Source organism: Fusarium venenatum, assembly GCF_020744135.1.
Source record: "Fusarium venenatum strain MPI-CAGE-CH-0201 chromosome Unknown EDB82scaffold_3, whole genome shotgun sequence".
Lineage (NCBI taxonomy): Eukaryota > Fungi > Ascomycota > Sordariomycetes > Hypocreales > Nectriaceae > Fusarium > Fusarium venenatum.
In genome coordinates this window covers 204,832-218,906 of record NW_027072131.1, presented here as the reverse complement: position 1 = coordinate 218,906, position 14,075 = coordinate 204,832, and the positions used below count along the sequence as shown (strand labels likewise).

At 43.9% G+C, this 14,075-nt stretch overlaps 6 protein-coding genes across 6 annotated transcripts; 3 read left to right on the top strand and 3 right to left on the bottom strand.

Moving 5' to 3' along the window:
- Positions 1–787: 787 nt before the first annotated feature.
- EDB82DRAFT_476589 (uncharacterized protein) lies at positions 788–1,555 on the top strand (the record flags this gene model as incomplete). The annotated part of the gene is made up of 3 exons (XM_025726220.2): positions 788–827; positions 1,031–1,055; positions 1,087–1,555. 3 exons carry the CDS (start codon positions 788–790, stop codon positions 1,553–1,555), a joined length of 534 nt encoding a protein of 177 aa, XP_025580809.2.
- A 557-nt stretch (positions 1,556–2,112) lies between these two features.
- On the bottom strand, positions 2,113–3,697 carry EDB82DRAFT_557254 (FAD dependent oxidoreductase-domain-containing protein; the record flags this gene model as incomplete). The annotated part of the gene is made up of 3 exons (XM_025726219.2): positions 2,113–2,946; positions 3,074–3,312; positions 3,364–3,697. Coding segments are annotated over 3 exons (1,407 nt in total), but the record flags the coding sequence as incomplete, so codon positions are not given.
- A 242-nt stretch (positions 3,698–3,939) lies between these two features.
- On the bottom strand, positions 3,940–5,561 carry EDB82DRAFT_576231 (Alpha/Beta hydrolase protein). The gene is made up of 2 exons (XM_025726218.2): positions 4,653–5,561; positions 3,940–4,596 (listed from the first exon to the last, which is right to left on the bottom strand). The coding sequence occupies exons 1-2, from the start codon at positions 5,208–5,210 to the stop codon at positions 4,066–4,068; spliced, it is 1,089 nt and encodes a 362-aa protein (XP_025580807.1). The 5' UTR covers positions 5,211–5,561; the 3' UTR covers positions 3,940–4,065.
- Positions 5,562–5,717: 156 nt separating this feature from the next.
- EDB82DRAFT_502674 (uncharacterized protein) lies at positions 5,718–7,561 on the top strand. The gene is made up of 4 exons (XM_025726217.2): positions 5,718–5,887; positions 5,943–6,458; positions 6,513–6,805; positions 6,852–7,561. Exons 1-4 carry the CDS (start codon positions 5,810–5,812, stop codon positions 7,390–7,392), a joined length of 1,428 nt encoding a protein of 475 aa, XP_025580806.2. The 5' UTR covers positions 5,718–5,809; the 3' UTR covers positions 7,393–7,561.
- Positions 7,562–8,359: 798 nt separating this feature from the next.
- EDB82DRAFT_557250 (uncharacterized protein) lies at positions 8,360–9,825 on the top strand (the record flags this gene model as incomplete). Its single annotated transcript, XM_065609696.1, has 3 exons — positions 8,360–8,571; positions 8,624–9,155; positions 9,207–9,825. 3 exons carry the CDS (start codon positions 8,360–8,362, stop codon positions 9,798–9,800), a joined length of 1,338 nt encoding a protein of 445 aa, XP_065463730.1. The 3' UTR covers positions 9,801–9,825.
- A 549-nt stretch (positions 9,826–10,374) lies between these two features.
- Positions 10,375–11,314, bottom strand: EDB82DRAFT_546277 (RTA1 like protein-domain-containing protein; the record flags this gene model as incomplete). Its single annotated transcript, XM_065609463.1, has 3 exons — positions 10,375–10,768; positions 10,834–11,110; positions 11,170–11,314. The coding sequence occupies 3 exons, from the start codon at positions 11,312–11,314 to the stop codon at positions 10,375–10,377; spliced, it is 816 nt and encodes a 271-aa protein (XP_065463729.1).
- Positions 11,315–14,075: the final 2,761 nt, after the last annotated feature.

Here is a 14,075-nt window from a genome sequence, read left to right as displayed (position 1 = left end):
ATTCTATTCTTTGCCACACCGTTTCTTATCATTTGTCATGGCCTCCCAAAGCAAACACAAGACTTGAGTGGGGAGCTCTAACTCGGAAAATATCGCCTTGGGCGACATTGTAAAGCCTGTTGGCACGATGAGGAGCTCGCCATTGCGCTCTCTAATTACGTTCCGAATATCGTCGAGGAGAAACCCTTTGTCCAAAACATTGACCTTACCGTTTTACCTTGCCTATGGTGGATGTACTTCCTAGCATACTTGGACCATGGCAACATTGTATGTTCCTCTACCGTAACTCCTGATATTGGAATCTTACTAAATTTCAAGGCCAATGCTGACGTGGCCGGGATGAGTGAGAGTCTCGACATGAAAGGTAATGGTCCGGTCCCTTTTTGTGGATATGGATAATACTAAACATTATCCCAACCAAATTACTCACCCCTTGTATACCTGCTCTTCGTCAATCACTTTCTCAAGTACCGTCCAATATGATCATGAATAAATTCCGACCATCTGTCTACCTTCGTACCATAGTTTGGGTTTGGGGTTGCATTGTTATAACTCTATCCCAAGCCACGGACTTTGAAGGGTTTCCCGCTGGGCGCTTCTCTCTTGGTTGCATTGAGGCAGCACTCTTTCCTGGAGCAATTTATCTTTTGACCTGCTTATATACTAACAAAGAAATCGGTACGCGCGATTGTGTATTGAAAGTGCATATAAAACTAACATATTTACAGGCAAGCTGTTCTATATCTTTTATACGTCTGGATGTATAGGCCCTGCTTTAGATGGAATCATGGCTGGTGCTATTGTCAAGAGTCTTGATGGGGCACGAGGTATTCCTGGCTAGCAGTGGCTTTTCATTGTTGAGGGTGTTCTCACAGTCATTTGCGGGTTTTCTTTGTATTCCTTCCTACCAGACAACCCGTATAACGCCCGATACTTCTCGCCTGATCAGAGATGCCTTGCCCAGACTTGAAACCTAGCCGGCCGACAACTTAGCGCACACAGCACAACCCGCTGTATGACTTCATGGTAGGCTTTCAAGGCTATTGTTACGGATGGTAAAACTTGGTTCTTCCTTGTTGCCTATAGCGTCATTCGTCTTGGCATGTCCATCTTATATTTCGTGCCTACAATCCTCAAGACTACGGGCTATACAAACGTCATGGCTTGTATCATTTTGTCTTTAATCAGTTCTGCTGTAGCCAAATCCGCCATGATATGCCTGCTTGTTGTTGGTTTCTATACGGGCCTACCAATGATGTTTAACTGGACAAGCGAGTCGGTCCCATTCCCAGACCAGAAAAGATTAGTCGCTATCGCTTTTGTCAACCCGTTCGGACATTTGGCTATCATTTACGGAAGCTACTTGTGGCCTAGCACTAATGCTCCTGAGCATCTTGTCGCCTTTGCAATTCTAGCCGCTACTTGTGATTTTGGCTATCTTATCGTGGTTGCTGCAACTTGGTATTTTCAAATGCTGCTACAGGAACTAGTAACAAGGGCTGAACGGGACTTGACAATGCTGCAGCGCCTGGACCAGGCGATGCGGAAATTATAGGGTTGCCCAACATAGAATAACATAACAAAATCCTAGTAACGCTTAGAGATAAGCAAGAGACTACTCGGTTCAAAATTCTCAGTTAAGAGCAGTTCTTAAGCTTGATCACTGTGATGAGCGATGTTATGGTTGTATTTATGCTTGTCAGTTACTGAAGCTTGAGAAATAAATCTAGCCACGGGAAATTGTGCAAGTTTCATCAATCCATACCATCATAGATTAACCCGCAATAAAAAGAGCGTTCTATATCTATCTTCGAGTCTAAGAAATGACCGGCTGTAGGGTAATGAGATTGTGGGGTTTCGGGGTGTAAAACAACATCCCTCCGCGCCGCCGAGGTCCTATCTCTATCGGGTAGACTATACTGAAAGACAGGTGGATAAGAACTATTAAATCTCTAGACTAAATTAGGCAATTGAAAGGAGACGCGGGGTTGCTTGTCATGACGGAATATATCGGCCTTCTTGTCATGCTTCTAATCTATTTTAATTGCACTCTACTATTATTTACATTCTAGCTAGAGTTGGCTTATTCCCAATCATATTTTGAAAGAAGTTCTATCCATTTTCTAGTCTCAACGCTGTTTCTTCGAACAATTGTGGAAATTCGGTGTCAGAGTATGCTATATCTTGCAACACCATGCGACTGATAGCCTTGCCAGCCAAGGGGGACTTGAGGAATACCGTGTCCTGTGAAACCACCCATGATGAAAATGTTTTGCCGCCCAGGGACATGCCCAACATGCGGAAGTGCGTCTGAAGAGTAGCCCATGCCTTGTTCCGACAGATTAGCACCGAAATTGTTTGGAACATGGTGCACTCACTACCAGTCCAAATCTGAGCAGTGTATGCACCACTGTTTCCCAACCACGAAAGTGTCTTCTGCATGTATTCATCAAAGTAGTCTTTCGCTCTGTCAATGAGATTCGTATCATCGACACTGCCGTAACAGTCCTCAGTGTGTCTGAAGTAAGCTGATCTGGCGCCGCCGACAATAATACTCCCGTCAGGTTGAGGAGTCAGATAGTCAAAGTCCTGAAGATTGGAACGGAGAGAATAAGAGTCCGCAAGCATTGGTGGAGTCGGCACGACGATTCTGATGCATATTGCACGATACGGAATGATCTTCTCGTGATACTCTGGGAGAAGAGCAGTATAGGCATTTGTGGAAATTATGACCTTTTGACCTCGGACAGACCCGCGGCTGGTTGTAACAATCCATTTCCCGGTTGGATGGGGAGAATATGATATATTCGTTACAGGCGTGTTAGTCTGTAAGTTCAGGTGCTCATGGCTTAATGTCCGGGAAAACATGTGATGGATTAGCTTGTAAGGCCAAAGATGGCCTGTGGTGTACTTGAAGGCACCATTGGCGCCTTTGATACCGGAAACCTGTTTTCACTGTGTCAGAAATCGTATACCTTTGGGTCACTGGGTCAGGTTCAGACATGAACAATACAATACTTATCATCTAGGCATATTTACTATCTATGTAGAATGCTTTCTTAGTGGCGCTTACGCCGGCACTGGCGAGATCGTCAAAGCCTCTCTTGAGAGAGGAGTTATGCTCTTCTGATAACTGCACGTCCACAGTCTGGTTCATTATGAAATCGCAATCAACGTTATTGTCAATGACGTAGTCTTGCAACGCTTCCAAGTTGGCGAGTTCAAACTCAACGATCTCGGCTGCTACATCAATCTCGTGTTTTGTAGCCATTCCTGAGCACAGATTATATACATCAGGCTTCAGGTGGCCCCCTATTGAACGAATGTGAGACAATTACTGAGAACGGGGTAGTTGTGACCAACAGTTTCGTCCAGTAGCTCCAGGGCACAGCTCAAGATCTTCTAAGACAACGATTGACTTGTCCCTTGACTCAGGGACCGACAACATGTGTGTGACAAGAGAAGCGCCCGAATATCCTGCGCCGATGATAATGATGTCGCACTCCACTCCGAAGGTAATTGAGACGGTAGACCTGTGATTGTCCAGCACTCCTGGAGAAGAGCGCCAGAATGATACCATCCCATCGGGAGGAGGATAGGATTTGGGTTCATCACGTACAACTACAGATGTATAGACAATGGTGACGTAAAATGGAATTGAATAAATATATATGAGATACGAGTGAATTGATCGATGTTTATTGAGGGGAAAGTCAAGTGCGAGGCTACTGGTCTGCTGACTCTTAAGTAAAGCATGTCACGTCACAGTAGTCCGTGCGAAACGCAGAGTGGGTTCATGGCTAAAAAATGCATTGATTGGGCTGATGGCGTAAAGACGATCAGCACTTATAAATCGATGCCGTTACATCATGATATTCAGGCAGAGGGCAGTAAGTCTGTAGTTATTCGTTGAGGTACCGAGTTCACATCAAAGCAATGTCAGGTAATGATTTGTATTATAATTTGTTAATTATAAACCAGGGTTATGTTTTGAAGGCATTGTATGTGACCTTCAAAACGCTATCGAGATAGAAGAGTAATTGATGTTGCGGATCGAGGACCGCCCTAAATTCTTGGAGCCTTGGGGGTATTGCGAAAAGAGATGTCCATGGAACTAACAATAGTCTCGGAGAGTAACTTCTCAAGATACTCCGCATCAACGTCCCCAACAAGCTGCTGAACAACCTTCTTGGCTGATGCAGGGAGGTCAAGGGCTTGGATCAATTGTGGGTAGTCAGTGAATGATCCATGAACAGTACCTTTAATTGCAATCTCCTTCTTGGGCCCTCGAAGCTTGGTGTAGAACTTCTTCCAAGTTGTGTCCTCCTCACTGTGATTGGGACGACCGATGAGAAAGAACGCCTTGTCCAGCCCTTTACTGAGAGCTGGCTCAAAAATCTGACCGTCCAAATCCATTCCTCCGCGAATTCGGTTATCAGATAAGGAAGCCACAGCCGCGCTGGCACCACCAAGAGAATGGCCAAGAGCGACTATCTTCTTGGTATCGACTGATCCAGGGAGACCTTTCAGTGCCTTTCTTTGGAAAGAGGGCTGCAAGACGTTGGAAATGACGAATGAGATATCCTTGGCTCTCACCTAAAGAAAGAAACAGAGTTAGTGTGATTAACCAGATATTGTGCAAAGTATTCTACCTCAGTCAACTCTGTCAGAGCCTTCATGGTCTCAGGGATGTTGCCGCTCTTGATTATTTCTCCATTGGGAAATTCAACGATATCAGCATCATAAGGATGGTCAATCAAAACCACGATGTTTCCATAACTAGCAAGCGAACGAGCCATGTTACTGTAAAGAAGCCGAGAGTTGCCGGCGCCTGGCGAGAAGACGGCAAGAGGGAATGGTTTCTTGTTTTCACACCCCTTTTGCGAATCAGGTGTCTTGCAAACGGCATAGTTGAAAGCGGCAAAGGTTTCGTTGGAAAGACCCAGGCTCTGTGCCTGCTGCCCATAGAATTGGGCAACGGCGGGGGGCATGTAAGGGACGCTTTCCTCGGAACAGGTGGATGGAAGAATGGGCCAGAAGATGGAGGCGAGCACCTGTCTATGACCCTTCTTAGGGTCGTAAGGGTCGACCCGTCGGATGTCGGTCATGCCTTGAGAGCGGAGAGCAACGCCATATGGTCCGGTGGGATCAGGTAGGGTTATGGCATGTCCGATTCCCAGTAGGGACAGAAAAATGATAGAAAGATGCATAGTGTAGTCGTGAAAAAGAGTGCGATTATATTCTTTGTCGAACGGAACTGCAAGGTTGTTCAAATGTGTGATAGTGTGGAATGATGATATAGAGAGAAAGCTTTCCTGGGAGACAAAGTTGTACTTATAACACGACGGATGAACAAGGCGTTTCAAAAAGAAGACAGAAACCACGTCGCAATAAAATGGGTATGTCCAAGCTCGCGAGAATTAATTCGTCAGCAGCACAGCCCTGTGTCGTCAAACTTTGTGGTTTCCCATGCTCCTTCTAGAAAATCAGCCCGACTATTCTGAGTTTAGTCAAGTTCGGGCGATGTAATTTCTGTACATTGTGGATGAGCCTCATTTACGAAGACAGCGGATCAGGGTAGACACCAAGCTTAAGTTCAGCTAGCCCGACTGTCGATGTCGTCATTGGTCAAGAAACCCCACACGACAGTAGCGTCGCTCAATTGTATCCATAAAGGGAATGGTGATCTGCACAGACCAGGTTCGCCCAATCCATACCACTTTTAGTATAAATCGACATTCATTTTATTTTCCCCTGTTGAATCATCACCGATCACACCGCATCCAACGACTTACAACACGAAACAACCATGAAAATGCCAGTCGGACCATTCGATGGGCGCAAGAAACGGTCAAGATGCATTGCATGCGCTAAAAGCCATCTCAAGGTTCGCGCAGACAGTTTATGACGCATTGCCTGTTTGGCCTAACCCTGCCTTGTAGTGTTCTGGAAACTCTCCGTGCAATAATTGCCGGAAGAAACATATTACATGCATATTCGAGATGCAAAAGCCGATGCAAATCTGCATCAATTATGCAGAATCTGGTAAGAAGATCGACGCTGCCCTGGATGTGCCTATTACCCAGAGTGGCCCGTCTTCTCAATTGGGTCTGAGTCTCTCAAATGATCACATTTACTATCTTTCCAACTACTTCAACACATTTTTTCAACGCAATATTGTCAATCCAAAGACAACTGGATTTATTGATGTGGTCAGTTTAATGAAAGATGAAGTCTCAGGTGGTTTTCTCCATCATGCTGTTCTTTCAATTGGGGCGATGCAAGCTGTCAAATTAAACTCGTCCGAAGGAATTGACCCGAGTAAGGCTTATGGCTTAGCTGTTGGTCATTACTCAAGATCGGTGAGAGGGTTAAGGCAGGCTCTTGATCAATTCCACCGACGACCTAGCTCTCTTCATTGTGTTTTATGGACAACACATCTTCTGGGACTTTTTGAGGTAAATGACATTTTGAGATCGTCTTTTTAATTGTTTCTAACTGGTACTCTTGAGCTTATGACCGATCCATCAGGAGCAGGTTGGGTGCAACATCTGGTCCATGGTACCTCCAAGGCTCTCGTTGCTGCAGGTCCAACGGTGTGTCAGTCAGTTCTTGGGCAACGATTTTTTGCAGAAATTCGCGTATTTGAAGCCTGCCGATCCATCATATTTAATGAACCTACGTTTCTCGCAAGTCCAGACTGGAGGCTTGTCGGAGAAGAGATTCAGAGTACAGGTCGAAATGACAATTGTGGTTTAAATGAACTTCTCAACATCGTTGTTTCCTGCTCAACACTTCGTGTCCGGTAAGCATTGCTGGATATATTAGAACACATATCTGACTAAAGCTAGTGTACATAACCTTCTCTACCCCCAAGAAGTTCAGACCCCAGACCGGCAGGGAACAGGTCAGGATATTGCCTGTGATATTGTTTCCGAGGGTTTTCATCTGAGGCAAGCTCTTATTGATTGGGATGCCAGTTTGGATTCCTCATTTTCCGATGGGACAAGTGACAACGTGGCGGCTAAGAGCTTTTCCTGTCTGACACAGGCATTCTTTTCAGCTACAAGCATTTATCTGTCCGGAATCTTTGACTACGAAATGCCATACTGGAAAGGTATGGGCATTGTGCCCCCTACCTTGAGCGAAGAGGAGATACAGAGGCACGTGAGTAACATCCTCGCAAGAACACATATGATTCTCGGTAACTCTCCGATCTCGCCATTGCTGGTGCTCTTTCCTTTGCGTGTTGCAGGGGCGCGGACTTGGCAACAGTGGCAGCAAGACCATATTATGCAGAGCCTCTTGGCCGTGGAGATGACATTTCCAGTTGCTGCTGCATTCAGGGCTGATCTACATGACTTATGGGCTCGAAGAGATCCTTTGATCTAGACTCAAGAGCGGCAGATAGTTGAAGTAAGAACAAATGAAACAAATATTGAAGGTTGTAGTCTGTGAACAATGACAGGGAATGAGTGATCATGGTACAAATCGGGCCGAGACTGTTTGTATATATTCCGTCAAAACTGAACATTGGAAGCGCCTTTTTATTGCAGATACAGGTTATGCATTAGGTTTGAACATGGGTATCAAATTCTAAGAGCAGAAATGCACGTTAACTATAGATAGGTGGGCTCCTGCATTCCGTAAGCGGTAAAGTTATGCCGGAAATCTCTACTGGTTGCGCAAGTATAAGCAAGTTTCCGAAACAGCTGTGCCAAGAACCTCAATTGGGCGAATTGGAAAGAGGCAATCGTCAATTATGCCTGGAAAACAAACTGCCGAAACAGTGTAAAAAGGAGCAATTTAACTAGCTAGCCGACATCAGAGCAGCAAAATTGGTGATAATTCAGGTGCTGTGTACCCTTCAAGTGGTCAGATCCTAGCGTAACTGAATGTAGAGTGATGGAACGCAGATGTTCTCGATGCAGATTCTTTCTTAATACTAATTGCTCGATCTACCGCACTGCATGACGTATCCAATTCTTCAAGTACAAATTTGCTGTCCTGTGATTTCTCTACAGCATATATCAACCTCATCCCGGCCACATGCTCGACAGGCCTTCTCAACAACAATCACGCACCATCTTTCCAGTATTTCTTTACAACATGAAGTCACGTATTACGAGACTAGTGTTGGAGGCTATCTTACCAATTGTGGTTTGGTCGCATATGACCACGGGAAGGGAGCGATACGGGGTCATTGGGTACGGCGTTACCATGTATGACCCTCCTTGTGCGTATAGATGTATCGATACTGTCAAGGTATGGCCACTGAATTGCGATGGAGACCATGGCGTGTTGTTTCCATACCCATTGCAAAGACGTTAAATCCTCCACACTTGAACGCGTCTGACAAATGGACATTATCGGGAGGAACAAGATCCAGCCTTCCCGTAAACAATCTTACCAGGTTGCTATAGCTATCGCCTACAAATCCCGTCCTACTGAGATTGTGGATTCTACGACAGTACTCAACAAAACATCTTTGGTTGACGAGGCAGTTTGGCTCAGTAACTTCAATGCGGACTATATCTTTGAGAAGATGGAAGTTGTAACCGAGAAATATGGGTAAGTCTCTGTTTGTCATTTACTTCACGTTTCTTGTCTAACCAGGAGACAGCATCATTCTGATGACAATATGTGTCATTATCCCCATCGCTTTTTCCATGCTTGAGTACTTCCCGCTCTCGCAACCCTTCGTTTCAAGGTTTCGTGCCACATTTGTCGACCCCCCTCTATTCGGTAAGAATCATGCTGTGCCAGCTCCCTTCTCTATACTCCCAATCCGACGGAGACTTTACGATGCATTCCTGGCTTCACATGTTATCCTCTCTCTTCTTGCCATGATTGGCTGCATATTGCACATGTTCTACCGTTATGAGTGGCAGTGGGGATACCAAACGTGGGTTTGGATCGCTTTTGTATTCTGGATTTTTGATCGTTTCCTGGCTAGACCACTTCGATTGATGCGAAACGGTGTTCAACAAGCTCAAATTACGCTCATCGACGACGATTATCTTCAAGTTACAGTTTCTCGTATCAGGGTCAAGGGTCACGTCTATGTCTACTTTCCCTCTCTGACGTGGCGTGTCTGGGAGAATCATCCATTCTTAGTGGCCGCTTATTCTTCCGGAAGGCGCCTACAGCCCGGTGTTGAGTTGCGAAATGGAAACAATGATGGAAACGAGGCTAAGCAAGATTAGACAGTGATAGACTTGGAGTTGCATAGAAGGGAGGCTGATTTCGCAGGCTTGGTAATCTTTGTTCGTCGTCACGGCGGACTGGCATCTCTACTGGCAGCTTCAAATTCGGATTCTGGTATACCTGTCATTATTGAGGGTTCATACGGCGGTCACGTATCTATTATTCCAAATTCTCTCCCAGAACCGAGTATCGAGTACCCAAATATCATCTTTATGGCTGGAGGTGTTGGTATCTCAGGTGTGCTGCCATGTCTCGATAATCCGCCAAGCTTAACGAATCTGGAGGGCAAAAGAAAACTTCTGTGGGGAGTGAGGACCGAACCTCTCGTTGAGACAGTTCGTAATGTTGTTCACAGAGTTACCGAAGATGCGGATGGCAGAGAAATTTGGAACGATTTCGAGGTAGCTATTACTGTTGCAAAGCGTTTCGACATCGATACCACGCTGCAGAAAGAATTCTGTGGTGTTATTGGAGGAACAAAAGTAGTCGTTTGTGGTCCTTCAGGAATGGCAGATAATGTCAGGATTTCTGCCGCAAGGCTTGGGAAGCAAGGGTTCGTCGTCAAACTGATGGAGGAGAGCTTTGCATGGTGAATGATAACGCGTTTTCATTGAGGTCATGCTGCTTTCATCGCGGGTTTTATCACAACGTCATAGTTAACGGAGCAAACGTACTGTTTGTTAGTCTGACTACCTTAATTGAACACGGATTAGTGGATAACAGGATTCGTGATCCTCTAAGATGGACCAATGAGTTCATGCAGTGAATTAATTAAATCAGCGACAGAGGTCTGGATGAGATGAGATTCTCTTGTTCTTGGCCGACATTTACATCATGGTATTTTTATAACATATTAAATCTCTAGTTTCGTTCTTGGAGATAGGTGGATGCAGCCACGCATGTTGAAACATAATGGAATAGCATGACCACTCAAGTGATTATCTCCATCATTTATGATTATGTTTACAATTGCATATTAAAGCAATAGAAGTACCTCATCCCATTTCTTGCTTAAACTCTAGACCAGAAGTTGTTCAAATAAGGGTCTCCATTGATAGTATCGACGGAAAGTAATAACAGTACGAGAAAGCCAGCTCAAATGACAAAAGAAACAACACGATCCAAACTACTAGTGTAAAGCAACTGCCTCATTTGCACCCATCCCATTCATTGCTGTCGACCATATGTCAAAGATACCTCGCTCTCTGTCTTACTCAATGTTTTGTCCAGGACTGGCATATAGCTCGATGGATGAATAACGTGAAAAATGGTAGTCACGATAGCCATGGGAATGGCATCGAGGGCGTATACATAGACCTCCGTCGACTGCAATTCAGCATTAGGCCCTTGAACATACTCCACCATGCGATAAATGGATCGAACCAGTATAAGTATGCAGGCAAAATAAATGGCCATCATGAATTTGTCCCAGTTGGGCGGTTGTACTAGTGAGTTCTTGGCAAATCTATAATGAAAGCACACTGTGACGACAACAAACATTGTGAAAAACACAAGCTGAACTATCAAGCCAGCGACTACCGCACCTTCAGTTGTGGTCAAACTGTGTTGGGTTGCATCCGACTTGTTGCTTTTTCCTTCGTCTGTAATATAGTTAAATTAGCATACAGTCGGTCACACTGAACTAGATTCATACCAAACGCCTGGAGCGTAATTGAAGTGATATCACCAAAGAGGAAGATTTTGGTCAACCATCTTGGCTTGATGAGTGCGTATTTGTCCCCTTCCAGATACTTGATAAAGCGACCCAAAAGCGTGTAAATCGTAGCGGAATAGCATGTCGGGCCGAGAAGCAGCAGGTGATCCTGAACCATACAGACACCAACCGTGTAATCGGGCGCTTCTTTCGCGCTGACAGCTCGACAAATGAAGGCCATGGATTCAACTGGTTAGTTCTCATTGTCAGCTTGCAAGCGGTTTGTTCAGGATATAAGAATTACTTACAGACACACCCAGCTAAAAACGGCAAAAAGAACCATACTCTTGTTGTGACAACTTGGTAAACATGGACATTTAGTGAAACAGTAAATATTATAAAAAATAAAATTGCAACAAGAAAAGAAGGATCGTAGTGAAAGTAGTTAGCCATGTTGACCACAAGTGTCCCATTTGAAAGGAAAACGGGATGAAACTGAATTAATGGGGAGACCTCAAAGCCTCAACAAGTGAATAGTAAATAGGAGGGAGAACCTCCCCCTTAGTGACTCCTTGATGAATCCTGCCAGAAGGACAATAGATTGGCTGCAGGTTGCGCTTAAAGTTCGTTTATCAGTACCCCAAAATAGTGCCAGTGATCAGCGCTTAGCCCCTTGACATAAGATACATATGAAACATCTTCATTACGTTCGTCAATACATGCAGACTGAACTCCCATCACAATGTCCCTTTCAATCAGGAAGTAAAGTCATTGGGCGTTAAAAGATGCTATGCGTATGCAGGTCTAGACATTGAGACAGATTAAACATTACTATATTTGCCTGTAATTTATATTGCAGAGCCCTTCTAAAGCTATGTAAAACACAAGAGACAAGGATAATTATAATCTACCTTGAGAGAAAAATGAGACATAACTATCATTATCACTTGTTGCTCTGTAGTAATTCGTTTAATATACGCGCGTTGTCGTCCATGAGAGATTACAACATTCCAGCAAAGCGCCAATCGTAATATTGATCTCTGTGTTGTGAGGCATCAGTGCTCAATAGGCGAAAGTCACTCTTCCCCGAGATAAGGATAGTCGCAAGTGATTTCAGACTCAGTGATCTTACCCCCACACTCTTCCTCCACGTTCGTTATGTTGGTGGTGTTACAATTTGTATTAAATTTGAAGTTACTACATCTGTTACTCGAAAGATGTCAAGGATACAATATCACTATCACAGTCGTGGATAATTCTGGATAGAACGTTTTCCAGAGGACTTACGACATTAACCTCTACTTCCACACATTTCCGAAGCCTTGAACGATTATTTATATAACTTCAGAATCATTAGTTGTGATATATATAACGTCTTGTTATTTCTCGGGATGTCAGCACTATATGCCCCAGCCTCCTCAGTTTATCCCAGGGCACCTATAGTAATATATTCACGGATGGGTGATGGTTTTTTTTTTTTTTTTTTTTTTTTTTTTTGAAAGGGTTGCGCTATCGTTTCTTTCTTTTCTTTCTGGCCGGCGTTCGGATGGAATACACGACATTGAAGAATAATTGGCCTGACGATATTGGTCAGTTAGATATACCTACAGTATATTCAATTATCACATCGTTCCTGACTACAAGTGTGCACTGGAGAATGATGTATTTGTCTCTTATCACTGTAAATATCTTTGTTGAGATTGTTTTGAACATTTCGCGAAAGAGGTGATTAATTGAAAAGCTAGTATTTGCAGCGCGACAATGCTTCATATTTAAGAAGAATGCATTTAAATCCACAACTTCATAGATGAGATTAGGACTACTGACGCCCCACGCGACCTAGCCTGTGGCGCTTGCTGTTCGTTGCACGTGACTGATTTCTAACCTTATCGCGCTGTGAAACACCACCAAGTTGAGCTCAGGTTCCAGCAGAAGAGAATAAGCTGAGATAACAAATGACATTCCAAGTAGCTCAAGCATGATTGGAAGTATATTAGATGTCAGAATATATACATTATTGTTTCTGAAAACCCACCCAACGGAGGGATTCGCATAGCGTATTTTGCAGTCTCAGTAGCTTTAGGAACTGCTATCAGAAGTATAATTGACTAGCAATGTATGTGTCGCTGTTATACTTTAATATCCACAAACACAAGAGCAGCCATTAACCCTTGCCACTTCCTCCCTATGAGTAGGCTATTATACGCGCGTATAATATACGTCGCAGAAAACCCTATATGCACTTATAGTTTAAATTTACCGTGCATTACTGGGTGGATATTTATCGTAGACTTCCGTCATTCTATTGAGATGTATCCAAATATGTTGCCCTCTCCTCTAAACCCATCGATTACAGCCTTTATATTATCAAGTCTTTCATTCTGACTCATAACTCTGACTGTGGAAAGCCACGGCAAGTGAGAGGGTTTGAATTTAAATTCAAAGTTAAAACAACTCCCACGAAAGTATATGTGTCTATATGCATGGGAATTTACGACCAACTACCGTACTTTGGGGTACAGTTTTCAAGTTGTTTTACACTTCTGAACTTACTTTTTCCAGGTGTTATTACCTGATTTAAGTAAGTGATGTTCCCCCACTGCCGAGAATACGGCAATCTCAGCTAGCCACAAGATTGGCACATCTCTGATTGCATTTCTCGCTAGGCAATAATTCACATACAAGCAAGATAAGAAATGTCGTGGTAAAGCCTCTGTGTGGATGGTCGTCTGGAGATCCTCTGTCAGGTCGCACAAGATACACCCCATGACAAGGGATGTCTTACGAGATATGCTTGCGTCTCCAAAGAATGACAACCTCTCTTTGAACGTGTCTCTATGCAAAAATTAAAAGTCAGAGTACGCGATCTAAATCAATTTCGCAGCATCTTTCATATCCAACGGCATCTCAAATACCTTCAGTATATCGGCCTTACATTAGACCTCTCGTTATACAGTGATGAACTTCCCCGAGGTTCTAAACCAGAACGGATCTTTGCACGAATGATGGTCATTTCGAGTATGATAGTATTGAAGACGAAAGAACAACTTTCATCGGACGCTCAAAACCAATCACGTGGTCTTATTAGCAGTCTAAGTATTCTCTTTCAACAACCAACATCTTAGTCACCGAAGGAATATTACCCATATTTACTCGAACTGGAACTTGTTTCCAACTCCAGAAGCTATTGGCAGAAAACCTCGAAAGGAGATAG

Bases quoted from the DNA above. Each gene is read 5' to 3' on its own strand.
- EDB82DRAFT_576231 (XM_025726218.2), bottom strand. From the start codon at position 5,210: ATGCATCTTTCTATCATTTTTCTGTCCCTACTGGGAATCGGACATGCC. The intron at 4,597-4,652 runs GTAGAATACTTT...TTCTTTCTTTAG, and splicing joins CTCTGACAGAGTTGACTGAG to GTGAGAGCCAAGGATATCTC.
- EDB82DRAFT_502674 (XM_025726217.2), top strand. From the start codon at position 5,810: ATGAAAATGCCAGTCGGACCATTCGATGGGCGCAAGAAACGGTCAAGA. The intron at 5,888-5,942 runs GTTCGCGCAGAC...CCTGCCTTGTAG, and splicing joins GCGCTAAAAGCCATCTCAAG to TGTTCTGGAAACTCTCCGTG. The intron at 6,459-6,512 runs GTAAATGACATT...GGTACTCTTGAG, and splicing joins ATCTTCTGGGACTTTTTGAG to CTTATGACCGATCCATCAGG.